General features: G+C 38.6%; 1 protein-coding gene and 1 pseudogene across 1 annotated transcript; one reads left to right on the plus strand and one right to left on the minus strand.

The window, feature by feature from the left end:
- Positions 1–742: 742 nt before the first annotated feature.
- LOC145124391 (cation-dependent phenylpropanoid and flavonoid 8-O-methyltransferase 1-like) lies at positions 743–6176 on the plus strand. Its single transcript, XM_079059717.1, has 5 exons — positions 743–849; positions 923–1002; positions 1073–1217; positions 1309–1440; positions 5768–6176. Exons 1-5 carry the CDS (start codon positions 793–795, stop codon positions 6053–6055), a joined length of 702 nt encoding a protein of 233 aa, XP_078915843.1. The 5' UTR covers positions 743–792; the 3' UTR covers positions 6056–6176.
- Positions 3837–4836, minus strand: LOC145124545 (AT-hook motif nuclear-localized protein 17-like; annotated as a pseudogene).
- Positions 6177–22721: the final 16545 nt, after the last annotated feature.

The raw sequence follows: 22721 nt of genomic DNA on the forward strand, positions 1-22721 counted from the left end.
ACGAGGCAACAACGGCGAGCCTTTTGCGGTGACGTGTCGCCGCAAATAGTTTTAGCGGCGACAACCGTACTCTTTAGCGGCGACACGTGTCGCCGCTAATGCTCATATTTCTTGTAGTGATTGTATGATATTAAATATGAGAAATTAAATATTAATGATGCAAAAAGCCGAAAATTTGAAACAAAAGCAGGCGACCCAGTGTGGATGTTTAGGGTGTGCGACTGAAGACCATGTCGTCAAGAGGTCCTGAAATTTGTTTACGTTTTAGTAAATTTCTATCACTAATTCATCATCAATCTATTGCTAATCGGTTGGTATCATTTGCTTTGCTGAGTATTTGTAAATGAGCATTTATTTTATTTTATTTTATTTCCACTCACTAATATAAATAGCTACTGTATATTAGGTGTCAAATTTTAGTATAGTTTTAATGATTTCTGCATATATATAAAAAACTATATTTAAGGATTTATTTATATTTTTCGTACAACCTTTTAAAAATAATAGACCCACCCGACCTTAAAAATAATAGACCCACCCGACCGACACTAACCTCTAAACGAACCAGTTTTTATTTTCTAATAAATTACCAAAAATATTCATATTCTATCCCAATTAATTTTCCCCTTTTTTTAGGTAAAAAATGGAAGTGTTTGAAATATTTTCATTTATGGTGGTATAGCCACCATCACTGTCAACGAAAAAAAAAAAAAAGAGGACGATATTTTCACGTGTTCCTATTTATAAATGTAGCATTACACTTCACAAATTATACTGAGAAACACAGATCCAATGGAACCAAAATTCGCAACCAACAAAGGCTTATTGGAAACTCATGAGTTATACAAGGTTGCTTCACAACTTCTTTATTATTTTTGCTTCAAATCTTCAAAACTAACCAACTTATGTGATTTACATGCAGTATATTATGGAGAATAACGTGTACCCTCGCGAACCCAAACCATTGAAGGAGCTTCGGGATCTCACCACTACACACCCACGGTAAAAACTTCACGTTTTTTGAGCTATGAACATGATTTTGTGCAAATTGAATTACAGGATTAATTTGTAGGGCTGTGATGGGCACGGCACCCGATGCTGGCCAGTTGATTGAGATCTTGTTGAAGGTCATTGGCGCGAAAAAGACCATAGAGATTGGGGTTTTTACAGGTTACTCGTTGTTACTAACTGCTCTTGCGATTCCTGAAGATGGCAAGGTTTGTCATTATGTTACAATTTGAGTTTAAGGATAAACAAACTTGTAATTATATATGCATGCTAGTTTACAAAGTATTGAGTTTTGAGCAGATTGTAGCTATAGATGTGGATCGGGAAGCTTATGAGATCGGTCTACCGGTTATACAAAAGGCCGGGGTTGAGCACAAGATCAACTTTATTGAATCCGAGGGTCTACCAGCTCTTGATAAACTCTTGGAGGATGTAAGTGTACATAATTTGGTCCAAATTGTGCTTTGAAACGTGGACTAGGTTTTGCCTCTTCATACTTGAGGTTCACGATTTAATCATTAATCCAAAGCAAAACGACAAATGATTCTTGACCAAATTATATATCAATAGTATTTAATTTTTTATTTTCTCCTGAACTTGGTTATTACAAACACACAAAATTAACTGCTTACCTAATCAATCAACCAAAGGGCTTTTAGCCCAGCGGTATCCGATGTTGCCCTCACTCCTTGATGTTGAGGGTTCAAGTCCTGTTGGTCAATTATAGTGAAAACTTTTTTGTATAATTAATCAGGAACAGAATAGAATTTTAGAATATGGGATCTTACATTATAATATTTGAAAAAAAAATTAATACATACTTAGGTACTATTAAGAAGTTGAGGTATGTGGTGTTTATACTACCTATTTACCTATTATGATTGAAAATATTCGGATCAAAAGTCGAACAATACATAAAGTAATTCTGTTGGTAAATATTAATTGTGTTGGTAAATATCCGAATCAGAAAAAATCTGAGTTTCCGGATTTGGAATTAAATAGTGATTTTAAAAATTTTCGGATATTTCAGAATATCCAATTTTATTTATTTATTTATTTATTTATTTATTTTTGTATTATAAACATTTTATTATTTTATGATATTTATGATATTTTGGATATCCCATTGTTTAATCAATGAAAATATGAAACAACAAAAAATACTTGATGTAATGTCGGTAGCTGCTTTTTGTCTATGTGTCGCCTAAACAACTAGATTTAGTGGTCTCTAGACAATCTCTAAAATGATGGTGATTTGATTGATCCATGGCATAAGGTTATTGTTTTCTAATGTGTAGCGTTTTATTTCTAAATTGTTTAACTTATTAAAAAGGGGAGCTTGGTTCTGTTTTTCTAACGAACTAAGAATAAAAAAATTGAATACCACAGATTAGATATACTTATAATTAACTTGTGATGATGATGAACTAATATATCTAGATAGCACAACAGTAAAATCATGAAATAATTTGTATTATGAATATTACAAATAATTACCTTGTAAATATTAAAAAATAATAATAATAATAATAATAAATATAGTTTTACATATAAAAACATTTGGCGATGAATAATATTTGTTATATTATTATATATATATTAAAATTGTGGAAGAAAGCAATAGTAAAGTTGAGATACTTTGTCCAGGTTTGGTCCCTTGATTTACATATCCGGTCTCTGTATTTCTTTAATTAATTTATTCATATCATTTTGTTTGTATTCCATTCAACTTCCCATTTTTTGGCAGAATTGGTCCCTGTATTATTGTTGGAAGTTAGGAATACTAAATTTGGATGTTTTTTGGCAACTTTGGTCATTATTCTTTACCCATTTTGACACTTTTGGTCCTTGCAATAAATATTTTTACACTTTTTTGGAACCTTTTAATATTTAAAGTTTGGCCACAAAACTTTAACGGTTTGACAACTTTGATTCCTTTTCTAAAAATTTGCTAATTCCTACCCCTTTAATTCTTTAGCCATTTTCACATTTCTGGTCCTTGCAGTCAAAACTTTTATATTTTTTGTCCGGGGCAAAGTCCGGACTTTTTATCCTTGCACTTTCTATGTCTATCATATTTATCAATTCAGAAACAACATTGAAAGCTTCTGGCCCCCGCGTAGCGGGGTAACCTTTCTAGTTAGCATTAATTTGATTTGATGATATGTAATATTATTATATAGGATGGGGATAAAGGGCTTTATTTGGTATGGATTATAATTGGCTTTCTGGGATGGATTTGTGACTGATTATTATTTAGCTGACCATTTAAGAACGTATGAATAGTTATTTATTTATTTATTTATTTATAGCTTTAGATTTTCTACATGTAATATTTCTCAAAATTCATTTTATCTCTTAATCTTAATTGAATTTTGAACATTTTTTTTATTCTTTTACTAGTTAATTTAGCTTATTAAAAGACAAAATTGCAAAAATGGTCCATGTGGTTGGCAATTTTATATGATTTTGGTCCAAAACAAAATGTTGGTGCACCACTGGTCCAAAATTGGATATTTCTATTGTTTTTTGTCCTTATCTATTTAAAAAGACCATTATGCCCTTATAATTTGTTTTTCCATTTTTTTAAAATCTATTTTTATTATAAATAAAAAAAACCCACCACCATCCCGTGTCTTTCTCTCTCTCGTTCTGCAATTGAAACTCACACAAATTAGGGTTCGAACAAAGAGAGGAGGTTTAGAGTAATGGAGATCTCTCCTGAAGAACTATGAAAACACACACACACACGTATTTACAGATCTGTTGAATTGGATGCCCGAGATGGGATGGCTTTGGATTTATTCATGAACTAGCAAAAAGGGGAAAAGAACATTGCACTAGAAGTGCTCGATGAAATGGTTGAGATAACCTGCAACTCTATTGAAGGTATTAAATCCAAAAAAACAAAGCATTCATGTGTTTGTTTAAAGATGGTTTACATCTTCCAGCATCGACCACGAACAGGGGCCACATCGGATGATGGAGTTAAGGACGGAAGAACAAGGGCCAAGATTGAAAGAATATCGAACCAGCAATGGAACGTAATGGTGGCACCAAGGGTGGTGGGGGTTGTCGGAGGGAAACGTTAGCAACGTACAGTCCCTGAGTTGGTTAAGACACAGATCCCCGTATTCCGTTTCTAGCAATATCGATCTACGACGATGTAGATTCCTCCTGGGAGAAATAAATGGTTCAGGTTCTCGAGTTATGACTATCGGTGGTTTGGTTTTGTTTTTAGATTCGGGTGGACGACCTCTTGGTCGTCCGGCCACTTCGATAGATGCTCCATCGTTCACTGTGGTGCTTGACACCTTTCTTGGTTTGGGTGGGTGTGATCGCATGGTTTAGACTACGACGACTGCGACTATCAGCTTCCTCTGATGTGTTGCTGAGCTGAAACTGGTGGCTGAAGATGGCGAAATGCTGCTACGGCGGTGTTTGTTGTTGTTCTTGATGGTGGTGATGCTAGAATTTTGAGAACATGGTGGTAGTGTTTGAGAAACACACTAAACAGAGAAGAATTACATGAGGATTACTTTGTGCAGGAAGATATTTGTGATTAATGCGAGAGAGAGAGAGAGAGAGAGAGATTTATTTAGTTTTTATTTTTCATTTTATTATAAGAATAAGAAAATAAATAAAAGAAATTAAAATATAATTATCTAAGGGGCATATTAGTCATTTTAGGTGGGATGTGGACTAAAAACACAAGAAAATATAACCATAGGGACCAAAAACCACACAACCTATTTAAAATTGGACCAGTGGTGCATCAACATTTCGTTTTTGACCAAAACTACATAATTTTGCCAACCACAAGGACATTTTTGCAATTTTGTCTTATTAAAATTAAATTTACACCGATTATATAATATTTTCAATGTTTTTTATTTTTTTTTTTTTATAAATTTTTTATAACTTAATATAAAGTTTTCTCATAATTTATGTATTTTACGTAAAGACCCGGTATAGTTGTCTTGAAATACTAATTTCTATAATATTTTTTATTAAAATGTCCGTAATATATTTTGATGTGAGTTTGAAAACGCAAATTTAAACGAGGGAGTTTATAGAAAATTTGAAACAGGTGGTTAACAAATTAGTTAAATTTGAAAAAAAATGGTATTGAAAAATATTAATTAACCATTAGTGAAATATAAAATTAATGGTTAAAGTTAATGTAAATATAATCTTTCAAGTTTTAATAGGTTTAAGTCTTAGCAAAACTCAACTTTTATGGATGCTTTAAGGTTAATTTTAAATTATCGGTCAAATAGGATTAAAGGGTTAAAGTTAATGTAAATATAATGTTTCAAAGTTTTTTTATTTTTTATTTATTATTTATTATTTATTATTTTATTTTTTGTTTGTTTGTTTGTTTAAAGATATAAAAAATAAACATGTTTACAAAAACTATATTACTCAAAGAACATTATAAACAAATCGATCCAGTAGGTTAAACAACTGTTAGTCGGTTAATTAACCCATTTGACTTCTCATCGTTATAGTAATTTATTTAATCTATTTGACTCCTTTTCAATAAAACACAATCCAAATTGACCAACTTTCAACTTACCGAGTTCACGAATTGAGATTGTGACATTTACAAAACCTTCTATTTTAGCCTCTTCGGACTTATATTCCCAATTCAAACCACGTTGTCCCAACTTCAGCCAAAGAGTTTCTTTAATTCATTTCACTTGATAAATGTAATGATTTTGTATTACACAACTAACGACGATCTTTCTCCTTGTAGCCTGAAAACCAAGGTAGCTTCGACTACGTTTTTGTTGATGCAGACAAAGGAAACTACATCAACTATCATGAGCTAATATTGAAATTGTTGAAGGTCAATGGGATTGTTGTATATGACAACACACTTTGGTTTGGAACGGTTGCAAAACCCGAGGATTCAGTTCCTGAAGGATATAGAAGAGGGAGAACTGCCATTGTAGAGTTTAACCAAGCACTCGCAGCTGACCCTCGTGTCAACATCTCTATGGTTCCATTAGGTGATGGTCTCACCATATGCACACGTCTCTAGCTATACTAAGATTTGAAACATCGGTTTCTTATCCCCTTTATGTATCAATTTCGTATGTCACGCCTATTGTTCATCTTTTAAATAATTAGTTTTAATTGTGGAATGTGAAGCCTTTGTTGAAGTAGTTGTATGAAAAAATAAAAAAGGAAACGAATTAAAATAAACAAAATACCAAGCTTTTTGTTGTCTCATCTTAACTATTGCTTAAAGCTTCATGTTGTTTTAATTCACTATTAATCCCTCAACCCAAGACACAAAGTACCAAACAATATCATAAGACCATTCGGTGAGGGTCAAACGATGTCCAATTGAGCTGAAAATTTACAAGAGTCCTACCAACTGGTTGATCTTCGATCTCGGAAAAAATAAACTGATGTGGACATGTTTTGATATGACTTTTGGCCTCAAGAACAGAAGAGCAGGAGGCTGTCCAGCAGCCTATCTTGGCAGCCCAAAATGCAATTAAAAAACCATCATCATATTTTATTTGGGCAGGGAAGGAAAGATACGAATGAGCACAAATGTGAGTCAACTTCGGTGATTTATTCAGCAGCCCATTACAATTTAATTTGCCCATTTTTCTTGTGTGGGGTAGGGTAGAAATGCACCAAGTAGAAGAAATAAATGGGCATCACATTTCATTTAAGCCAACACGAGCCGAGGGACGATAAGGCTAGAGCTGGAAATGGGTCGATTTGGGTTGGATTTGGGTTCAATCCATTTATTAATTGGGTTGAAGATTTCAATCCAACTCAACTTGTTTATTTAAATGAGTTGATATTTTCAATCCAACTTAATCTTTCAGATAAATATATTGTCACCGGGTTGACCTGTTTATGTATTTATTAACCCAACCTATTAAATAAATGGATTAAACCTGGGTTTACTCATTTACAATAAAGTAAGTAAATAAATTAACTAAAGTTTATACTATTTAAATTAGTTCCAAACTTAAATAAAATTTCAAAATATGTCAAAAACACAATCCAAATTCACAAATACAAATAAATGTTCAAATAACATTAAAAATAATTAATTCAAAGTGATTTTAGAGAGTGCCTCCTGTTGTCGGTGCCAGAAAATGATAGGAATTATGATTGCATTTTTTTTAAAACATGAATAATAACACAACATTATAATTTATAAAGTAATATTTAGATTAATACATTGTAATATTTAAATAATTATTAAATTAAATATATATTAAAGTTAAATGGTTGGTGGGTTGAAAACATGTTGATAACTTTTACCCGACCCAACTTATTTAATTAAATGAGTTAGACGGTTTGACCCATTTAATTTAAATTGGTTGAAAAATCTCAACTCAACCTGCTAATATTGGGTTGATTTGCTGGGTTGGGTCGATTTTTGCCAGCTCTAGATACGACGCATTTTTTTTTGTTTGATCTTTCTTTGCTTACTATTATTTTTCGAACTTAAACAATATTATCATCGATATTTATATCATGATTTTATTGTCTCGTAATTAGTTATTTTCTTAAGACTAGATTAGGTTAATTTTTACTTTGATTTACGATGAAGTTTTTGGAGCAACAAGAAGTGACGATTTCAAGAGGTTATGGTTATCTTCATTTGACAGTTGGTATTGATATAATTTTCTATCATTTTTTTTATTATTATTATGCATAGTTAGTTTTTATTCCCAATATTGGGTGAAGCTATAGAACTATTAATATTAGGAGTAATTTTGTGTAGGTTTTGATGATATTCTATGAACGTATTTTCGAGTAAAACATCTATTTATGTTCATATGTCTTTAATCATAAGTTTAGATATGTTAATGTTTAATTAGTTGGTTAATTTCTTGATTACATTATAGATCTTTCAATTAACAAGCAACAAATGATTTTTGTGTTTGTTTTCTTTTCACACAATCATGAAATTTTTTTTCTCCAACATGTTAGTGAAAGCATTTTGAATCCTCTTGGATTTGGTGACTTTTAAATATTAATGCTAGTTAATTTTCATTAATTACATGCTCCATGGAAATTGTGACTTTAACTAAGAAAATATCTTATGACCTTCTCTAACCATTGTATTAACTAAGAAAAGTCTAGGTAATATCAAACTTCTTAGATTGCTATAGCCAAATTAGGATCCATCAAACTCATTGCACCACAAAATTATGATAATTAGTCAACTAATTGATCTTGTGATTTATCCCGATATTCGAACATTTTGTTATATAGATTTTATACTTCTGCATTTTGTCATTTTTGTAAATTAGTTTTTATCACATTTAACATTTTGAAAACCTTATATAACTTTATATTTTTATTTTGTAGAAACCGAATGCATAAATTTGATTCGAACCAATCCCTAAGGATTCGATCCCTATTACCGCTACTATAATTCATTTTGTATTGCGTCATATTTAGGTTTTTTATTTGGTGGTCTTGACAACCACCAACAACCTTAAGGAGGAGTTGACCGAAAATGATACCAACCTCGATGAAGGGAACTTGAATATTGGGGGTAGAGGTGTTGGTGATGACTTTCTAAAGTTGTTAGAAGAAGTACAAAAAGAATTATATCCTTTTTGTACTTCATTTTCGTCTCTCATCTTTATTGCAAAGATGTTGCATATCAATGTGCACAACAAATGAACTAATAGTTCTTTTGATCAATTGCTTCAGTTGTTGCAATCAACATTTCTGAAAGAAAACAAAGTTCCCCCTTCACATTATAAAACCAAATAGAATCTTATAAGATTAGTTTGGGCCATGAATCGATACATGTGTGTAAAAACGATTGTTCTCTTGTAACATCCATAAAAATCACAACAAAATTTAAACTTTTAAAATTCAACCCAAATTCATAAAATGTTTACAAAATAGTTTTCAAAACATTTTCCAACATCAAAGTCTCCGAAAATCATAAGTCATAAACAAGAGGATGTGTACAGTCACACCTTCGTCTTTTCGCGGGCATCCGAAGTACCTGAAACATTACCCAAAACTGTAAGCCAACGCTTAGTGAGTTCCCCCAAGTACCACCACATAAAGATAATAACAAACAACATGCATATAGAGCCTTCAGACTTACTGGAACACCGCACCGGCCTACAAACTATCTGGAACGCTCACAGAACCATTAGCATGGCTGGAATGCCTCACCGGACCTTCAACCTATCTAGACTGTTCTCTGGGCCTTCGGCCTGACTGGTACGCCTCTCAGGTATGTAGTCTATTCGGGACGCCCTGGGTCTCTTGGCCTTCAATCTACACTGGTCCGCCTCAACCCAAGCACACACAACATGTCGAAATATACATAACAGATAAACATACATATAAACAGTCAACAAACAATCAGGCAGATCTTACATATCACTAAGCATAGCATCATCCTATATACCAAGATACCGATCTAACAGATTACTACAGTACTATAACATACTATCACATAACAAGATATCTAATCCAATGGGTTGGCCTTGGTGCCTTTGACTCGTAAGTACAGTGAGGAAAACCACCTCACTAACTGGACAAAAGATGATGAGGTCTCGACTCCGAATCTCAGCTTTAACCGTCACCTATTCCAACCAAATGACCAATCTCAATAAAAATTCCAAAATTCTCAAAATACCCTTAAGTCAAACACGGTCAAAGTCAACGTCAAATAGGTCGGCATATCGCCGACCTGAAACTCCAAATCTGATTGGCGCCGGTCGACATAACTCTTTTGTCGACTCTGAGCGGTCTATAGTCTCCGCCTGATCTACTAGATAAGCTCCATGTTCTGAAGGACTACTTCGTTCCTTCCCATAACTGTGTGACCAACCTCTCCCCAACAAACCGGGGTGCAACATCTCCGACCATACAAGAGCTTAAATGGCCGAGCACCAATGTTGGAGTGATAATTGTTGTCGTAGGAGAACTCTGCAAGAGGTAGGTAGGAATCCCAACTCCCACCAAAATCAATAGCACAGGCTCGCAACATATCCGCAAGGGTCAGTATAGTCCGCTCACTTTGGCTGTTAGTCTGCGGATGAGATGCAGTGTTGAAATGTAACCTTGTGTCCAGTTCCTCATGGAACTTCTGTCAGAAACAGGAAGTGAACCGAACATCACGGTCGGAAACAATAGAGACATGAACCCCATGATGAGCAATGATCTCCCAGACATACACAGCGACCAACTTTTCGACCGAAGAGCTCTCCCGGATGGCCAAAAAGTAGGCACTCTTGGTCAATCGATCCACGATGACCCATATAGCATCACAAACCTTTGCCTACTTCGGAAACTTGGTGATAAAATCCATGTTGATATGTTCCCATTTCCACATGGGAACCTCCAGAGGTTTCAGCTATTCATGCTGCCTCTGATGCTCAGCCTTGACCATCTTGCAGGTCAAGCACCTCTCGACATACCAGGCTATTTCCCTCTTCATACACGTCCACTAGTAACTCAATCTCAGATCCTGATACATCTTGGTGGCTCACGGGTGTATAGAGAAGCGAGACTTATGAGCCTCCTGCAACACTATCTGCCTGATCCCACTAGAAACTAGAATCCAAACCAGACCACATCAGGTCAATAACCCTCGACTATCAGTGACGAACCTGTCGACCTCACCCCTGATGCTTTCCTGATTCCAGTTCTCCTTTCGAACTCCCTCTACCCATGCCTCTCTGATTAATCCCAAAAGCAAATAATCAACAAATATCCTCATACACACTTCCCCAACCGAAGACCCAACCGATTTACGGCTCAACGCATCCGCTACCACATTCGCTTTACCCGGATAGTAAAGGATCTTGCAGTCATAATCCTTGACCACGTCCATTCACACGTGTTGCCTCATGTTCGGGTTCGGATGATCTATAATATATCTCAAACTCTTGTGATGCGTGTAGACAGTACAACGGACCCCATAAAGATAATTTCTCCAAATCTTTAGGGCAAACACCACTGCCCCCAACTCTAGATCATGTGTGGGATATCGCGTCTCATGCAGCTTCAACTATCGTGAAGCATAAGCGATCACTCATCCTCTCTGCATAAGGACCGCCCCCAAACCTTTGATGGATGCATCACAGAATACCATAAAATCCTCGACTCCCTTTAGGAGGGTCAATACCAGGGCCTCACATAACCACGGACGTAGAGTCTCAAACGCCGACTGCTGCTCAGAGCCCCATAGGAAATCGAATCCCTTCCTCGCCAGACGAGTGAGGGGCACTGCAATCTTGGAGAAATCCTACATAAATCTATGATAATACCCTTCCAAACCCAAGAAACTCCTGATCTTTGAGGGAGATTTCAGAACATCCCACTGCATCATAGCCCCGATCTTGGCCGAATCGACCAAAATTCCATCCTGGTTAACGAGGTGCCCGACGAACTGGACCTCTCGTAACCAAAACTCGCACTTCGAGAACTTGGCATAAAGTCATTCCCGCCTCAAAACCCCTAGAAGCTCGCGAAGGTGATCCTCATACTGCTCTCTGGTCTTGGAATACACCAAGATATCATCAATAAACAAAATGACGAATCGGTCGAGCATCAGCCTGCACACCTGATTTATCAAATCCACGAAGATAGCAGGTGCATTGGTGAGCCCAAATGGCATCACCACGAACTCGTAATGCCCATAACAAGTCTGGAACATGGTCTTCTCCACATCCTCCTATCTCACTCTCACCTAACGATAACTAGACCTCAGATCTATCTTGGAGAACGAAGATGCACCCTACAACCGATCAAAGAGGTCATCAATCCGAAGAAGGGGATAACGGTTCTTCACCATTAACTTGTTCAACTCCTGGTAATCAATGCAGATCTGGTGTGAACCATCATTCTTCTTGACAAATAATGTCGACGCTCCCTACAGAGAACTTGTGACATTTGGACCTTGTAACTTTTCCCTTTAACCCTTGTTAAATAAAATTCTTGCATTGGTCCTATGGCTAGTATGTGGGGCGTACTCTATGAGTACACTTAGCGTACTAGCTAGATCATGGTCATGGGCATCAACCACATACGCTGGGCGTACGTGGGTTACGATATGCGTACACTGGCTTAGGACAAACCCTAATTTTTAGGTTTTGTGCCCTATTTAAGCTTCTTTAACCCACCTTTTGGACATTTTAGACTAGCCTCCATATCCTCAAACCCTAATTTCGTCCCTTAGCCCTTGTGTGGTGCTTTTGAGCTATTGTAAAGATCCCTGGTGTGTTTTATGCATCTTGAAGAGGTAGAAGAAGAAGATTGAAGACTCATCCTTTGGAGAAGAGCTTAGTGATCTAGATTTAGCTTCTCCATTTCGTGACTTTTGAGGTATAAAGTCTGTGGACTTGTCAACTCTTTGTATAGATCTTCTTTTGGGCTTGTTTATGGCTATTTTGGTCCCTTTTGGTTGGTTCTTATGAGCTAAGGTCGTTTCAGAAGCTTTCCATTTTAGATCTGGACATTTTAGGGGTCCTTCAAGCATAAAAATGCAAACTTTATGGTGAATATGGACTCATGCATATGTTAATACCATTTGTTATTCTCTTTTGAGCTCTAGAGCCCCATTAAGCCATGTATGTATGTAAAGTTGCCAACTTTACGTGATAAATCATCTTTTGAGACAAGATCTGAGAATATGGAGTAAAGACTAAATGGATTAAGTGCTTTTTGATGTGGGTTGGCCAACTGGGGAGTACGCTGGGCGTACATGCTGGTACGTTGCGCGTACTAGCCCCAGAACATGTACGCCAAGCGTACGAGTTGAGTACGCCCAACGTACTCAGCAAATGGGCTTTGGTTTTGGGCAATGTGTGGACTTTAGGAGTTTAGGGCTTTGTTGGGCCATCAGATTTCTAGTGTGGACTCTCTTGGATGAAGGCCCACGAAGGGGTTTGGGCCCAATTTGGAAAATTGGTCCATAATTGGGTCTTGGGTGGCTATTTTTGGAATTGGGACTTTTTGAGTAATCGTGTTGGGATTTGGCTTTGGGCCAAGTTAGGTAAAGGGTAAAATGGTTTTTTACCCTAATTTGGACTCTTGGTATGAGTTAGGATCCAATCATTAATTGTATGTTCTTTTATGATGATAGCACGGGGATTTTCTGACCAGCAGCTAGAGATTTTCCTGTGAGATTCAGCAGTCTGAGGTGAGTCTTCCTCACTATGTTTAGCGGGTCGAAGGCATCAATGCCGACCGATGGTTTATTATGTTAGGATGCTAGATGCCTGCATAACTTTTGCATGTTTATGTATTTTCATGCTTAGTGGGTGGGGTCGAATGGATAATCTGTATGCTATTATTTGTTATACTTGTATGTTTGTATGCTGGGCGGGGCCCGTTGTGCGAGTTAGGGTGAGGCCCATTACACTCAGTGGGCGTGGCCCGTTATGTGAGTTAGGGCGAGGCCCGTTATACTCAGTGGGAGGGGCCCGTCACACTTATCGGTCGGGGCCCATTATATGTATGATATGTGTGGTATGTGGTATTTGGGGGAAACTCACTAAGCTTCGTGCTTATGGTTTTTAGTTTATGTTTCACATACTTCTGGTGCAAAAGGGAAGAACTCGGGGTGACTGCAATGAACACACGATATTGTTCCGCATTTTCATGTTACTCTGATATTATATGATGTTTAGATACATTTGTTCCACTTGGGATTTATGATGATGTTTATGGATATTGTTTTTATTAATCGAAAAATGAAATATTTGGGTCTTGTTTTTGGGACGTTACAGAATTGCTCGAACTGATTAATTGATTGCCTATCAGCTCCTAAAGCTGAGATGACAACTCCTGCATCTCAGGTGGCGCCAAGTGGTAAGGCGCCTTGGCAGTCGGGGCCGCACCTGGCACAAGGTCAATCCTGAACTCAACCTGCCTCTCAGGAGGCACATCGGGTAACTCCTCCGGGAAAACATCGGCAAACTCACTGTCAATTGGTACCTATGAAACTAAATTCTACTCCCCAACCCGAGTATCAACCACATAAGCTAGATAACCTACACATCCATGCTAAATATACTGCCAAGCCCTGGCTGCCGAACAAAACACTGAACCAACCCTGGTGCCCTCTCCATAGATAACCAGTTCTCCAACACTTTGGGTTCGAACTACCATTAGCTCTCCCTTGCAAAACTTTGGGTTCGAACTACCATTAGCTCTCCCTCGCAATCAATCATGGCACCAAACCTGCTTAGCCAGTCCATACCCACTATCACGCATACATCCCCCATGGGGTCATGGATCAGATCAATCGGATAAGGAACCTGAAGATCTTCAATACACATCCCTTATATACAACGGATGCAGAAACCCCATGTTCGTTGGCGATAGAAACCCGCAATGGACACTCTAACTCCCTAATAGGCATATCAAATTCCTTACTGAAAGATCGAGATACAAAGGACCGACTCGCGCCCGAGTCAAATAACACAAGAGCAGGAAAAGAGTTCACTAAGAACGTACCTATTAGGAGCATATACATGACCATAAAATAAAACATAATCAACAGAACAATAAATAGAAACATTCTAGTCACGACATCTGAAGCTGCTTTGGCCTCCTCGGCAATGAGTTAAAAAGCACAGCCCCGAGCCCTCGGGGGATCTGCCCTCCCTTGGCGTCCGTCGGTGATCCTTTGAGCAGCTGGTGCCGGCCTTGTGCCGGCTTGGCGGTGAGCAATGGAAAATTGACCTTCATATGGCCAACCTGATCACAGTGGTAGCAAATCTTGGTACTCGGAACTGGGGCCGACTGGCAACAATCCCTCGCATAGTGCCCCTCCTTGCCACATTTGTGGCATACACCGGCAGATCGACAAGCCCCATCATGAACCTTGCCGCACTTCCCACATGTGCGACCCCTCTGACTCCCAGATCTAGTATCAGTGGCCATGAACTGCTTCGGCGTTGCTACGACTGCGCAGGGGTCTGTCTCCGCTCCCTAGTCTGGAGTTCCATGTCAATCTCCTTCCGCCTTGCAGCCTCTGCAACTCCAACAATGAACCATAACACTGCTTGGATACAAACTGCCTGATGTCCATCTTGATCATGCAGAAGTAACAGGTCATCTGAGCTTGCTCAGAAGCAGCAAGCTGAGGACAAAACATGGCCCTATCCATAAACATCTTAGTGATCTCCGTCACCGACTCAGTCCCCTGTCTCAAATCCAAGTACTCCTGGGCCAACCTCTCACTCTCCACTAGCGGAACATATCTACAACGGAACATCCCCGAGAACTGCTCCCAAGTCATAGCAGCCCTCTGCTCAGAAGAATATGATCTAGTAACAAGTCTCCACCAATCCTTCGCTCCGGAACACAGAAGGTTCATGGCGAACTTTACCTTCTGGTCAGTTGGGCAAGAGCAAGTGAAGAAACATCCCTCGATTTCAGACAGCCACCTCATGGTTATGATTGGATCCTGAACTCCATCAAATGTCAGCGGCTTCATATTGTCGAAGTCCTGATACTGGAAGGCTCTCCCAGCGCTGATCCTGGCAGCCGCAACGGTTGCGGTCGCTTCAGCAGTAGCAGCCTCCGAAAGTGTAGCTTATCTGTCATCAAAGAACTCCATCATAGCGGTCTTGATAGACCCAAATAGCTTAGGTATCTGATCCTGAACAATAGAAAAAACTCCTCTCGCATAATCTCCCTAATTCGATCCTCAGTTAATCCTGGCCCATCCTAGCCACTTGTCCTGGCTGCTGATCTGGATCCCATCTCAAATCGTCTCGTAACCACCATACTGAAAATAAACCAAGGAGATATTAGATAAAAACACATATCATACCAGGGGAACCAACTCCCAACAAATCCCTAGGGGTTGTGACTTCCCTACCCATATTTGTCTCAGAGGATAATCACAACAACCCTAACAATACTCACTAATTACACATATACTCTATACTCACTTCCTAAATGAAGGCTAAACATTACGAAACTGGCTGGCTGACCCCACACAACTCATCCATGAAACTTTCACCAACCCTGCAACACTCGTGTATAATAATCAGACATAACACTGGATCCTATAGACAGTCGAATACCTGATTCTACCCTAAGCCCTTCATCAAACAAGAACAAGAAATAAGGCTAAATCAAACATTCTCAGGCTATAAAATCTTAGTTATGTACAACTATGATGCATACACTAAGCAACTACAGAAATGATGTCAATTTGATATAAGGAAGAACCCTAGGCCATCAGGCATCATATAATCATGCAATTCCTGAAGATCCCTAGCCTATCATTAGCATGTTGTTCTAACATATCACAACATCAAATAACAGTGTGGTAATTTGGGGTCTACTTACTGGCTTTGTGTTGGGTATTGTTATGTTGCGTCATGGGCTTAGTTTTGTATATCCGGATTGGGCCTGTCCATCCGTGATTATTATAGGGTTTAGCTATAAATGGTGCATGCATGTATGCCTTAGAAACTAACGTGATTATAGTGATTATTGCTTTGTAATCCTAAACACCTCTACAGTCGAAGTTCTTAATTGAGCTCTTCTGAGGTGTTAAAGTTTAATCATTCGACATCAGTTAAACCATTCCTGTGTTCTTCATTACGTCTTTAATTGTTTATCTGCTTAGAATCTATCGATCCTACTAGAACTTTGTTTAAACAATTGGTATCAGAGCAGGATACTGTGTGATCAATACACATTCCTTCTGTGTTAAGAATTCTTTAGGGTTTCCGCTTTTATCGAATATATAGAAGTCGTCTTCTTCCTGTCGACGGTAACTCTTGTGTTTGATAAAACCCTAATCTCAAGTTTACAGGTCTGATTCTAGCGGTTCTAAGGAAAGGCTCACCATGTCTCACGAAGATTCTCAAACTAATCCCATCAACATCTCTAACAGCATTAGATCCACCACAAGGGTTCCTATTCTTTACACTCAAGACTATGAAGTATGGGCGCATCACTTTGAAGATTACGTGGTTGGATCTGAAGATAATGGTTATCTCATCTGGGAAGCTATCACGCTTGGGCCGTTTGTTCACTCTGGAACGAACACGACTGTGAAGACTCAAAAAGAGTATAATAAGCTTGTGGCGGACGTAGATAAGATGCCACAGGATGAAAAGGACAAGTTGTTATGTAATGTGAAAGCCATGAGAATGATCAGATTCGCACTGCAATCTGACACTTTTCGGTTAGTTTGTTCATGCACGACAGCTAAAGAAATCTGGGATAGGTTGAAGGAACTCTACTCAACCGATGAAGATCTAGAACACTCTATTCAAACCTTGCTGCTCTCAGAATTTGGAGTTTTCGAACAGAAACCTGAAGAGAAATTGATACAAACCTTTGATCGCTTCAATCATCTCCTAAGCAAGATGATCAAGCATGGTATAGAAAGAAAGTTGATCGAGCAAAAGGTAACCTTCATGAATGGTTTGAGACCATAATGGATGGCAGTGGTTTCAACAGTGAAAGCTCACGAGCAATTTAAATCTTACTCACTAGCGAAACTTGTGGGCATACTTAAATCCCATGAGAGTGTGGTAACCAAGGAAGCGAAGGTAGTTTCGGGTGTGGGATCTTTGGCCCTTGTTTCAAAAGGAAAAAGTGTTGCAGAAGAAGAGGAGGAGTCAGATATGTATGAATGTGACCTTACAAGCGAAAAGTATGCAATGATGGTCACCAATCCAAAAAGGTTTGCACGGAAGAAGTTCCATGTCAATAAGAACCGAAACTGGCAGGGAAGTTACAGTTCTGAAAAGGTGAAAGATGAAGCGAAGAATACTTCTCAAAAGGATGACGACAAGAAGGAGAGCAAGCTTGCAGGAGACTCTGGATTCAACTGCAATTACTGTCATGGCAAGAACCACTTTGCCAAAGATTGCATGCTGAGGAAGATGGCTGAGAAAAGAGATGGTGAAGATGATGAGGCATATTACATGCGAAAGTTGGAAGAGATCAAGAAAAAGAAGGCAACTAACAGTTCAATGAATGCCTTGATTGTACAGGAAAATGCAGATGAAGATGAATTCGGTGGCGTTGAAGTCTGGTCAACCGATTCTGAGGATGAAGAGGTGAGAAAGCCCATACATGGAAGAGCGTATGTGGCGAGGGATACAGGTTCGGCTGGAAAATGTTTGATGGTTACAGCTGGTAGACCAACCGAAAGTGAGTGTAAGGAGCCGAACGTGACTGAGGACAAGTGCTTTGCAGCCAAGCCCGTGATTGAGAAGATCAACGACTGCGATCGGTTGATAAAAAAGGTACAATCCATCCTTGAATCACTTAAAGTCCCAGTAACAAATTATGAAGAAGAATTAAATGAATTAAAATTTAAATTTTCTAACTTAAGTGGTAGTCTCATGCAAACTCGCTTAGCGAACTCTAACCTAACTGACCAACTCAGCAGGGTGTCTTCAAAGAGTGAAGAGAGAAGGATGTGGATTGAGCTGAAGGAGAAAGAGTTAAATAGGGCTAGGGATGAAATTATTTATTTGCAACGAGACAATTTAAAGTTTTTGAAACAAAGGAATGTTTTTTGTTTAATTGCTAAACGCTTATATAAAAATATTGCTCAGTTGCGCTTAAGTTGTGAAATAGGGAAAAAGATTCATAAGATGATCTTGCCCTTCCTTGAATTTAAGGAGGATGAGGTCATAGCCGAATGTGAATCCATAATGTCCTCAGAAGAGATATCCATCGCTTATAAAATCGGACTGGACAAGATTGAAACCTTCATTGACTCTAAGGAGCATAAGTGTATGCTCAAAAATCTTTTAGATGAAAATGATAGGTTAAAAGTAAGTCCAAGACCATTCAATCATTTGACTCGTCTAACGCCAAATTAATTTCAGAACCTAAAATGAACATAGAAAATACGTCTGAATTTGATGAGGAAAGTGAGATGAGCGAAATCTCGGTAGAAGACGTGGTTGATTGTTCTGAGTTTATGAAAAGTGAAACCGAGAATGAGAAACCCCTCATATCTGAAAATTCGGTTGAATATGCTCGGCTGTCAAAGGACAAGCCTCAGAAACTCAAAGAGAAAGCAATGGTTTATCAAAAGGTTCAACAGTGCCAAATCAGGTATATGCTGTTACAGGGGTCACTGCAAAACAAACAACAGAATTGAAAATCTTGGTCGACAAAGACAATGCTGAAGGGTGCGATGATTATTTCTGGTCATCCCCTATTGATAACGCAGACGAAACCATCGGCTTATCGGAGCAAACCTCATGGAGGGTAAAAGGAAGATATGTTGCTGAATCCATCAACAAACCCTCGAGTTTCGACAAACCAAGAACAAGTGGAACAAAAGAGATCCCTGAAGAACCAAAGAAAACACCGAATGTTCCTTCCAAGACTACCGAAACTCAAAAGGAGAAGCCAAAATCAAGCTTCAACATTCACAAATCTCAGAAGGAGTTAGCTGAACAGAAACGCCAAAGAAATCAAAGATACATGAAAAATATGAATGAGCGAAAACGTTATTGACAATCTCAAAACCCCAACTACGTTCCTTCCAAGAAAGAGTCAATTGCCAAAGAAAAGGAACAACTAAAAGGAAAAGAAAATTTTAGTCCAAGCTCCTACTATTCCAAAGCACAGAACTGAAAGTCTAGTTTCGGTTCCAACACCAGCGCTCAGAACCGAACGTCTAGTTTCGGTCCCAACGTCAAGGCTAACAACCGAAAGTCAAGTTTCGGTCCTTCCTACTCCCAAAGAAAACCAAATTTAGAGAAGGACATCAAAGGAAAGGGAAAGCTTGATTCAGATTCTGATATCAATAATAAGAAAAAGTCAGCTAACCCTAGGATTAAAAAGAATATCCCAAAACCATCTAACAACTCACCATCTAATACACCAAAATTTAAACAAGATAAAAACAAAATCAAGGTGTATACCATCAAAAGAAAAGACCAAACAACTCTAATAAAAAGAACTTATTTGGTTGATATTTCTACTGATATTCCTTTTTCTATAAAAGACTCACAAGGGCCCAAGAAACTTTGGGTTCCTAAATCTGCTTGAATTTGCAGGTTATAAGTGACGAGCAGTTCGATGACGAATGATACATAGACAGTGGCTGCTCGCGTCACATGACAGGAAGGAAGGAAGAGCTGAGGGAGTTTCGGTCCCTAAAGGATGGTGGATGTGTGAAGTATGGAAATAACTCGTATGGCACAATCAAAGGATATGGAATGATAACCAACGGAGACTTCTCGATTCGAAAAGTAGCTTATGTGGAAGGGTTGCAGCATAACCTCATCAGTGTATCACAATTGGTTGTGGGAACTAGTTTGAAGGTTTCGTTCGATGATGAGGGATCAGAAATAATTGAGAAGCAATCCAAAAGAGTTCTGTTGAAGTCTGAACGCAAGGGAGAGATGTATTCTTTAAATCTCAACCCAATTCGAGGAAAACCGGCAATATGTTTGTTGTCAAAGGCAAACACTGATGAAAGCTGGTTGTGGCATCGACGCCTATCGCACCTGAACTTTAAAGACATTAATAAGTTGGTGCTTGGTGATCATGTTCGAGGCCTTACTCTTCTCAAGTTTGATAAGGAACACCTATGTGCAACATGTGAGATGGGCAAACAAAGCAGAAAGAGCCATCCTACACGTATCAATACAAAGATTGTTGAAGCTCTTGAACTTCTGCATATTGACTTATGTGGAGCTTCGGCTATCGAAAGCTTCGGTGGTAGTAAGTTCATTCTTGTTATAGTAGATGATTTTTCACGCTTCACCTGGGTTTTCTTTCTTAAATAGAAATCAGACGCAACTCCCAAGTTGAAGACGTTCATCAAGCAAGTGGAAGTGCAACTGCGAAAGCTGGTGAGGAATATCAGAAGCGACAATGGGCTTGAATTCAAGAATACAGATTTTGAGGACAATCTGGCTGAAAATTGGATATCTCACAACTTCTCGGCCCCCTATACACCACAACAGAATGGGATTGTTGAAAGACGAAACCGTTCTTTATGTGAGGCAGCCAGAACCATGCTAAGCTTCGCTTCTCTTCCGCTATACTTCTGAGCTGATGTAGTTGCAACCGCGTGCTATACTCAAAACCGATCCTTACTCAACAAACGATTCTCAATCACTCCATATGAGATTCTGAACAATCGAAAGCCCAACGTCAAATTTTTCCACGTGTTTGGTTCAAGGTGTTTCATCTTCAATTCCAAAGAGAACCGAAACAAGTTTGACGTTAAAGCCGATGAGGGAATTTTTCTTGGCTATTCACTCACTTCATAGGCATATAGAGTTTTGAACAAACGTTCCAAACGTATTGAAGAGACATACTATGTAACCTTTGATGACAACTACATGAAGAAAGTTCAAAGAAGCGAAAGTGCCTTGGGGGAAATATTTCCTGAATCAGGACAAGTCTCGGTTCCAATATCCAACCTGTTTGAAGAGTATATAAGGCTATTTGATGAACCAGAGAAGGCTGCACACTCAGAGGCGAAAGCAGCAAACAACAAAATCGACAATCTGAAAAAGATCATTGATGAAGCTGCAAAAGAAATGGAAAATGAACCTCCTAAACCGACTGGTGGTCAACCCTCTACTGACCCTCCAAACACCAGCTCAATGTTCAAGGGGGAGGGTTCATCTGCACCAAAGACAACCGATATGTCTTTCGAGGGGGAGAATCCAATTCCATCCCCAACCCATAAAAGTCCAGGCGAGGGGGAGCATCCAACTCCAAACCCACCCAATGATAGTCCAATCGAGGGGGAGAATCCAACTCCCACAGAGGAGGAAAACTCTAAACCTGACAAGGGATACACTTCGCCATTTGAGGGGGAGAAAGAGAATACAACTGACGAAGGTGATCAATCAGAACTTAAAGAAGAAGTAAACGCAGAGTTGGATCCAGCTTATGACCCTAATTACCCTCCTCTAACGAAATGGACTAAGGACCATCCAAAAGCACAAATAATTGGTGAATCATCTGAGCAAGTTCTAACACGTTCTCAATTGAAAGCGAAACAAACTGCATTATTCTCTAATGTTGAATTTTGTATGTTTAATTCGTTTGTCTCCAAAGTCGAACCGAAGACGGTTAATGCTGCACTTGATCACGCTGATTGGGTACAAGCCATGCAAGATGAACTCCATGAGTTTGAACGTAATCGAGTTTGGAGGTTGATTCCCACTCCAAAGGATGCTTCGGTGGTCGGCTTAAAATGGGTCTTCAGGAATAAGTTGGACAAAGAAGGGAACGTTATACGCAATAAGGCTCGGTTGGTGGTGAAAGGATATTGCCAAGAAGAAGGGATAGATATGAGGAAACCTTCGCTCCAGTAGCAAGGTTGGAATCAGTTAGAATCTTTCTGGCATATGCTGCTCATAAAAATTTCGAAGTTTTCCAAATGGATGTGAAATGTGCTTTCTTGAATGGAGAACTAGAAGAAACGGTGTATGTTGAGTAGCCACCTGGGTTCGTGAATGAGAAATACCCTGATCATTGCTATGTGTTAGATAAAGCTGTATATGGTCTGAAGCAAGAACCGAGGGCCTGGTATGAAACTTTAACTCGCTTTCTTAAAATGTCAAAATTCAAGCAAGGTTCGGTTGACCCAACCTTCTTCCGAAAGAAAGAAGGCGAACATCTAATGATAGTTTAGATTTATGTCGATGACATCATCTTCGGCTCCACGAATCCTAGCTTAACGGCTGAATTCAGGAAGTTGATGGAGACTAAATTTGAAA

Source organism: Lactuca virosa, chromosome 7 (genome assembly GCF_052849685.1).
Source record: "Lactuca virosa cultivar CGN04683 chromosome 7, Lactuca_virosa_CGN04683_v6, whole genome shotgun sequence".
In the NCBI taxonomy this organism is placed as follows: Eukaryota; Viridiplantae; Streptophyta; class Magnoliopsida; order Asterales; family Asteraceae; genus Lactuca; species Lactuca virosa.

Coding starts and splice junctions, on each gene's coding strand:
- LOC145124391 (XM_079059717.1), top strand. CDS start 793: ATGGAACCAAAATTCGCAACCAACAAAGGCTTATTGGAAACTCATGAG. Junction 1,003..1,072: donor CTCACCACTACACACCCACG/GTAAAAACTTCA, acceptor ATTAATTTGTAG/GGCTGTGATGGGCACGGCAC. Junction 1,218..1,308: donor CGATTCCTGAAGATGGCAAG/GTTTGTCATTAT, acceptor AGTTTTGAGCAG/ATTGTAGCTATAGATGTGGA.